General features: G+C 48.6%; 1 protein-coding gene across 1 annotated transcript in view; it reads left to right on the plus strand.

Annotated features, from left to right (window-relative positions):
• LOC103592446 (mitochondrial amidoxime-reducing component 1-like) overlaps positions 1–7,851 on the plus strand; it is a 21,166-nt gene that overhangs the window by 5,874 nt on the left and 7,441 nt on the right. The window contains 3 exon segments of the mRNA XM_008575176.1: positions 251–390; positions 6,830–6,891; positions 6,980–7,051. Coding sequence (XP_008573398.1) covers positions 251–390; positions 6,830–6,891; positions 6,980–7,051 — 274 coding nt within the window.

The raw sequence follows: 7,851 nt of genomic DNA on the forward strand, positions 1-7,851 counted from the left end.
AGCCAGTGAGCGGGAACCGGTCTGTATGTGGGATCCGAACCCTCAGCGGGAGCGCCGCCGTACTTCCCAAGTGGCGCACTATCCAGTGCGCCACCGGGCTGGCCCTACAGTGACTTTTCTATGAGGGAACTAGAGAAAGACTTGGAGAGAATGTGTGTGAGTTGGGTGAGGTTGTCTCCAAGAACTAGACACACATAACCTCAAGAAGTTTGTGTGCCACGTATTGTAACAATTTCTATTTTCCTGTCAGATGCTCACTCAGATGCCAGCTCATTCTCCATCCTTTCTGAGGCATCGTTGGCGGATCTCAACTCCAGGCTGGAGAAGAAAGTTGAAGCAGCTAACTTCAGGCCCAATATTCTAATCTCAGGATGCGGTGTGTAGGCAGAGGTAGCACTGTGCCTTCCTTGCCTCTTTCCTTGGATTTAACTTTTTTTTAAGGTATGAGAGTCTTCAACATTGGATTAGATTATTTTGAAGGGTGCGTTATTTACTGACTCTGCTATGCAACAATTCAATGTTTAGATTTATTCAGCACCTAACACATGCAGATTTCTATGTGGAGGACACAAATATGGCTCAGGCAGAATCGCTGTTGTCAAGGAGATGATTCAGGGTCCCAGGCTTCTAAGGAGAATCCTAAGTAGGCAGATTCATTTCGGAGCCAGATATACTTAACATAGGCTACATGATCTGTGTGGGCCATGGAACAAAGAAAGCACGTGCTCGTGTCTTGTTGAAGATGGGCTTCCCGTTTAGTAGATGACTCCCTTGTGGAAGACAGCATGGCTGCTGGGTGGGGGGTTGTTGCCTGTGAGCTGATGGCACTGCCCTAAAACACTTCCAGTGCCACCTTCAATCCACCTTCAGCGGTCTGCGTTGAGACTAGCATGAGGAGACCTGACGCTCGGTCTCCAGTGCTCCACGTGACTCTGGTGGCAGATTTGCCTTCGTAACAGTTTTGGATGTTTAGTTTGCCCCTCTCCCTCATCTACTGTGAAGGCAGCAGCTGGGCCTGGAGGCTTGGCGAGTGGCCACCAGCTGTGGGTGCTCAGATGGGCACTAGCCCTCAGATGGGAGCTCAGGAGTTCTGGTCATGCTCTGGGTTAGTGTACGGGAAGGGAGGTAAAGGGAAGAAGAAAGTGATCCTTGCCTCTGTCCATTTCCTTGTGTCATGGGGAAAACTCAGTCCACACAATCAAGTGCTGACGCCTCACACTCAGGAGAGTTCATTCCGTCCTGCAGTTTTGCTCTGGGAGGCTGCGAGATGTGCTGAGTGCGAAGCAGCCTGGGGGCTTGACTCCCACGTTCAGACCAAGGACCTGCGGTCTGCTCTCGGCTGTCTCGCTGTCTTCCATGTGGCTCCATACAGTGCCCCGAGTCTCACTGACCTTGCCTGGAAAATAGGGTGACTGTTTCTGCCTGGATTACCTTGTAAGTCTGTGGAATGATTGATTGGATAAGGTAATTAATGAAAAGTATAAATCCAGTATCGATCAATGGAGGGTAATAGAAGTATCTCCAAATCCACCTTTAATGTTCTCTATAAAATACTCTTTGCTCAGTCCCAGACTTCCAAGCATATCATTTTTTCTAAAGATGGCAGAGCAGTTCCTAGTGTGAGGTGACTGAACTGTGTGTATTATCCCCCAAGATCCTGGGCTGGTCTGTTCCTCCATGTCCCTTTGTGATTAGGAGTGCAGGGGTCCTTGCTCCTGTGCACCATAGTTCAGCCTGACTTATCCAAGAGGAAAAAACAGTGTTTGGTCCCCTTCGACCATCTCATTGATATTCATCTTGCACGAGCTGTGGGCAGGACAGCATCTCCTGAGAGTTTTCCTTCTCAGGAAAAGAGGAATGAGGGCGGGTTTTTTATCTAGTGCTCATACTTTGCTTTACACGTGTCATCTTGTTTATTCTTCACAGCAGCCCTATGGGGTAACAGTTGTTCCCATTTCACAGGAAGAAGGGAGAGGCCAGGTAGGCCAGTTTGCTTGCCTGGAGCTATAGTGCAGCCAGGAGTGGAGGAGCTGGGCTTTGAACCCAGATTGTACCACAAGGCCAGAGGAACCTGAGAATTCTAGGGAACATGCATGGGGTCTGAACACCTGGATTCTAATTCACCTGCTTCAGTAGGTGGCTGTATAATCCCGGACAGGCCACTGAGCCCCTTGAGATTGCTGCTACTTGTACTTGTAAAGTGTGGGTGATTTCAACTGGCATCTCCCCTGATGGGAGCTGTGAGAATCACAGTCAATAACGACTTGTGGAAAAGCTCCAAGACATGAAGTACCATAGAGAGGTAGGGATATTCCATTTCTATACTTTCTCCCTGACTATGACCCACTTCAAGCTGTCTTCTTCCATGTGATCTTTGTGCCATGGTTTATGTTAAAGACATTTCCTACTGCAGAGTTCTGAGATGGCAAGATGTAGGTGGGATGACATGAGAGGAGAGGAGATGACCAGAGTAGGACTTCAGATCTAGGAGGTCTCTTTGAGTTGAATCTTATTCTAGAAACCTTTTTCTCTCTCTATCTCTGAGTGTTGCCTAATTGGGAACACTTTGTATTTTAAGTTGGTTAACACAGTAGTGGCTGAGTTGGCCTTGCTTTAGTAATTCCCTCATCCCATGGTGGGCTAGTGTTCCATGTTCCACACACTGTGCCTAGAAATGTGGGGATGCAAGAGTTGAAGACACACTGCTGTTTCTCCTAAGGAGCTCAGAGTACAGGAGCTCAGTAGTGAATAAAGCAGTTCCAACCCAGTGAGATAAGCCAGGATGGTGGTGGGTGACCACATCATGGACACAGACAGCGAGGTGTGAGCACAGGTTGGGGCACTCAGGGCACGGGCTTCTCATCTGTCTATGCTCACGCTTCCCATCTATGTTTTTCAAAACCTTCTCTACACTGAGGATCCCTAACTAATATCCATATGTGGAGTATACCAACATTTATAAAGCAAATGTATTTCACAGGGCCTATTTTCCAAAGCCCTGTGATCTCAGGTTTAGCCTAACCTTTTGGAATTACATACAGAAATGTTAACCTTGCAAAAGACAGGGAACTTTCCTCAGGCTAAAGATGTTGTAACACAGCAAAGTTGCTGACTCAAGGACAGACAAGTTTCTTGATTGATATGTAAAAATACTGGGGAAATTGCTGTAGGGAAGGAAAATGATTGCGAAGATCAAGCTTTTGTTGGTGGATGGACTTAACCTTTTGCAAATTGCATTATGGAATGTCACTTTGCTTGTTTCACTGATATTACCAGCCTCTATTGTTAAACCCTGGCTATGTTCTTTTCCTGTAACTTCCTGGTCTGGAGAATAAATGCTGGGAAAGAACCCCAACTCGTGGTTAATTTACAAAGGAAGGAATGCCTCTCTCTTGAGGGTTCCAGGAAATTAACCCCTTCTGGGTCTCTTACTGCTTGGAAGAGATGGGCTTTGAGTAATCCTTTTTGTGGCTCCGTCACCCAGGGCAAGAGAGGTGATAAATCTGTGTGAGGCAAAGCAACATCTGTACACCAGAACTCCCCCACTGCCTCCTCATGTCTCCACTTGGATGTCTAATGCAACTTCAGGGTGTCCAAAATTGAGGGTGGAATCTCCACCCCAAAGCCTGCCCCACCCTGCATATTGTATACTGCACACATAAGCCACATCACACTGTTCTTTTCTCACAGCACCTGGTGGTTCTCCATCTCTCTTCAAGTGAAAGAGGGGATCCTCCTGACCACCTGCAAGGCCCGGCATGGTCCTGTGCCATCTGGTTCCTGGGCCTCCACTCCTCTCCCACTTGGGCTCCCGGCCACACTAGTCTCCTTCCAATGCCAGGACCTTTGCCCTTGCTGGTTCTCTGCCTGGCACACCTTTCTTCACACACCTGCATGGCTCACTCCCTGCTGAGGCCTTTGCTGAATTCCCCGTACCCCCAGCACACACATCCCCTAACATACTGTGGTTACGCATGTATTTATTTATTGTCTGTTCCCCATGTGAGCTCCTTGTTGACAGGGACTGCTGTATCTCCAGCTCCTAGAAGAGTACCTGGCACATAGTAAGTGTCCTGTAATGATTTGCTAAGTGAGGGAACAGGCAGAGGCTGGCCAGGAACAGCAGGAGAAGGCACTGAGGGACAGGAACATGAACAGGGCATTGGAGGCACAAGAGAACTTCCATCCTCTAGGCTGGGATCCAGGAGAGAAGAAAAGAAGTACTTGGTATCAGGTTTTGGGGGGTCAGGAAGTGATGGAATCAAATTTGCATTGTACACATTTGCCTCTGGCGGGAGTCTGGAGAAGGATTAGAGCAGGTGGGGCCAGGGTGCAGCCAGGGACAGCAGCCTAGCACGGTCAGCCAGGAGGAAGGCTGAGGCCCTGCACAGATGCTTCTGGAAGGCAGACCCACTCTCCATCTTGGACCCTACCTTCTCAGTATCTGTGGTCCCTCTCTGCCTCCCTTCATGTCGTCTGCATGCCTGACCCTCATTTCTTAAACCTTCACTTCTACCCGGTGCCACAGCAGGGATATGTACACATTCGGCAACCTTTTCTCAGCTGTGGTCACCCTGCCCTTTGGACCGGTGGATACTACTTGTAGGAACTTTTATCCCTTGGGTGCGCTGTCCTTGCTTCTGTGCCATTTGTCCTTCTACTCCTTACCCAAAGCAGGAGCTTCCAAAAGTTCTGGCCTTGACCCTTTTCTCTCTCCACCTTCCTTGGTGATCACACCATCTCCTGCAGTGTCACCATCTAGAACCCTTGTGTAGGTCCAGCCTGGACTCCTACCACCTCCCCAAACCCCTCCTCCTGATGTCACAACTTCTGAGCTCGGGTGGCCCCTGGCTCCTCCCTGTGCCGTGTGCCTCCCAGCTCCAGCCCCAGCTGCTCCCCTTTCTGTTCCCAGCCACTAGATACATCAATCCTTTATCACCTCTAGCCTGGACCACTGAGTGGTCCCTCCTGGACGCTGCCACAGCCTTGCCTCCCATGGCACTAGTATGATCTCTTCGACTGGAAAGCTGTGACAAATCTTCAGTGTTGCTGCCTTGCTCAGAAGCCTGCAGTGGTTCCACATTTCTCAAAAGATCCAAACTTCCCACTCCGTCATTCAAGTTCCTCCGTAATCTTGCCACGATTTGCTTTCCCTGTCTTTATGTTCAATAAAATCTCCAAATTACCCACTGGACTAAAAACCTAATATTTATTCTTCTGTCTCCTTGTTAACTAGAATCTCAGCTCTGGCCCCTTTAAAACTCCTGATCTTCTTTAAAAGCCCAGATTAAAAGCCACCTCCCTGGTGAAGTCTGCTCGGATCCCAGACCCAGAACGCCTCCTCCCTTCTCTGAAGCCACACTGCACTGCACGCCTCTCACAGACTGGGGCTTGTCCTGTTTAAACTGATCACCTGCAGGCAGTGTGTCCTGGTGGGGAGACTATCAACGAGCTCCTCTTGAGTGTGCAACACAGCCGTGGGCCCATGATGTGTGTTTACAAAGTAGTTTCTTCTTTTCCTACTCTTTGCCACATAGATACTTTCTGTATGGTGACCTTTTTACCTATTGATCTGTGACTCATACTCAATAGTTTTCATTGCACATAGAAGGGGCTCTGGAAATATTTCTTTACTTAATAATAAATTAATTCCCTAACCGGAACCCTCGTTTCTCTCCTTTCGTACATTTTCACCAATGAACACAGTGCCCCCTGCTGCAGAAGTGTCCACAGGCCGGGCGGTGGCCGCTCCCATCCGCGGTGTCCGGTTTTCTGCACTATTGAGTGAGAATCATACAGTTAAGAGACCCATTTTATGACTTAAAACAACAACAACAACAACAACAACAACAAAAACCCTGCAATGCACGGATCGAGAATAACACACACTCCATCTCTCGGCTCGGGATCAGCCGGGGCAGGTCCATAGCGCACAGGTCGTTGCCCCGGGCTCTCGCTGGGCCGGGCTGCGCCTCTTTCTGAGGGTGAGACGGTCAGGACCGCAGTCGATGCCCTCTGCCTCCCCGGGCTCCTCCCTGCTGGCTGCTGCCCCTCCGCCTCCAGGCTCTGCCTTTCTCGAGCGCCCCCGCCCCTCACGTCTCAGCGGCTCCTGAAGCGCCCCGGGCCGGGCCGGCCTGAGGATGCGCCCTCTAGCGGTCCGGGGATTTCTGCCGGCACCGTCGAGCCGGAGCACGGTGTGCCGTCGTGGTGCTTCTGGGGCAGGTATGTCCCATCTCCCCTGCTGCATTTGAGGTGCTCAGCCCACCGATCTGACTTGGCTTGAAAAGTGGGCTCTACCGGCCTCGCGCACAGGTGGATGCCCGAAGAGCTGCCAGGCTGGAGCTTTGCAAATGCTGTAGAGCGGCCAGGAGGGGTGAGGTTCTTCATTTGTCCCTGTCCGGCCCGGGGAGATACAAGACACGCATATGCACTGACTAAGGATCTTAATCCACGTAACCAAAGAGATCTGATACCACCTAGAGGAGTGAGTGATCCCCTCTCTGTACCACCTCTTCCCTCTCACCCACCCCCTCAGCCCACCCCCAGGGAGTCAAGTGGGATCAGTCAGGGTGGCTTCCTGTAGGAGGTGAGTTTCCATGACAGTTTTACAGGCGAGAGGAGAGAGACCATTTCCTCTCACTGATCAAAGGACATATCAAAGACAGAGAGAGAGGGCACATGAGGCTGCGTGGGTGTCAGTGGCTTCTCAGGACTGAGGTTAAGTCTTCCAGCTTTCATGTGAGTGATGTCACTCGTGGGAACTCCCTATACTTGTGTGTCAGGACAAAGGCCCGAAGGGGCTCATAGGAATTTGTGCTGTGCCCCCTAGTATTCTTGGGATGAATTTCTCATTGGGGATGCGGAACTGAAGAGGGTGATGGCTTGTTCCAGGCAAGGCTCTTTCCTGTCCCTGTTGCGGGGAGGGAAGGCGACATCACTCTGCTTTGTCGCGTGTGTGATGCTGTTTGTGTGTGCCCAGGTGCATCTTTATCACAGTGGACTCGGACACCGACATCACAAGCAGGAAGGAGCCGCTGGAAACACTGAAGAGGTAGGACCAGCCAGGTGGGGTCGCAGCTTTGGGTGTAGGTCCCTGGGACAGAAGCAATTTAATATTTATAAGAGGAAGCGGTGAAAATGCCTCACACATGCAGTCTTCGTGCTGAAGGGGGTCCTAATCACTAGGTGATTTAGGAAGCATTCCTGGGTGCAGTGGTCACCAGAACTCCTGCTTGCACAGATAATTTATTCTTCATTTAGAATTCATTAACCGAATAAACCAATTAAAAAACCCCAAAACATTGCTTAGATATCTTGGCAAATTTTATCACGGACTGAGCTGTTATCAAAAAATGTACTAGGTGTGATGGATGGCATTGTGCTTATATAAGAAGTGTCAATATATTTTAGGGAAGCTTGTTGAAGTATGTATGTAGGAGTGAAGTGACATGATGTCTGGGATCTGCCGTACATTATTTAGGAAAAAAAGAATACATGAATACATGGAAAAATGCATGAAAATCTTGGTAAATAGAATCTGGGTGATAATTATGTAGGGTTATTTATTTATTTATTTATTTTGCAGTTTTCTTTCTACTTTGTGTTTACTTTAAAATTTCATAAGAAAAACTTAAAGTGAAAGACAATTTTAGAGAATAATTTTAAATTGTATATAAAGACGGCCAAGACAACATTAATTTTACAAAGGTGATTACAAAATAGCATAAATGCTATTTACTTGTTGTTTTGTTTATTTGATTTTATTTTTAAAAAATATACAAATATACACGAGTAAATAAAAAGCTGAAAGGATATAAATCAAGATGTTAATGGAGGCACTTTTATGGTAAT

The sequence above is a fragment of the Galeopterus variegatus genome, unplaced genomic scaffold (assembly GCF_000696425.1).
Source record: "Galeopterus variegatus unplaced genomic scaffold, G_variegatus-3.0.2 Scaffold1150, whole genome shotgun sequence".
NCBI lineage: Eukaryota > Metazoa > Chordata > Mammalia > Dermoptera > Cynocephalidae > Galeopterus > Galeopterus variegatus.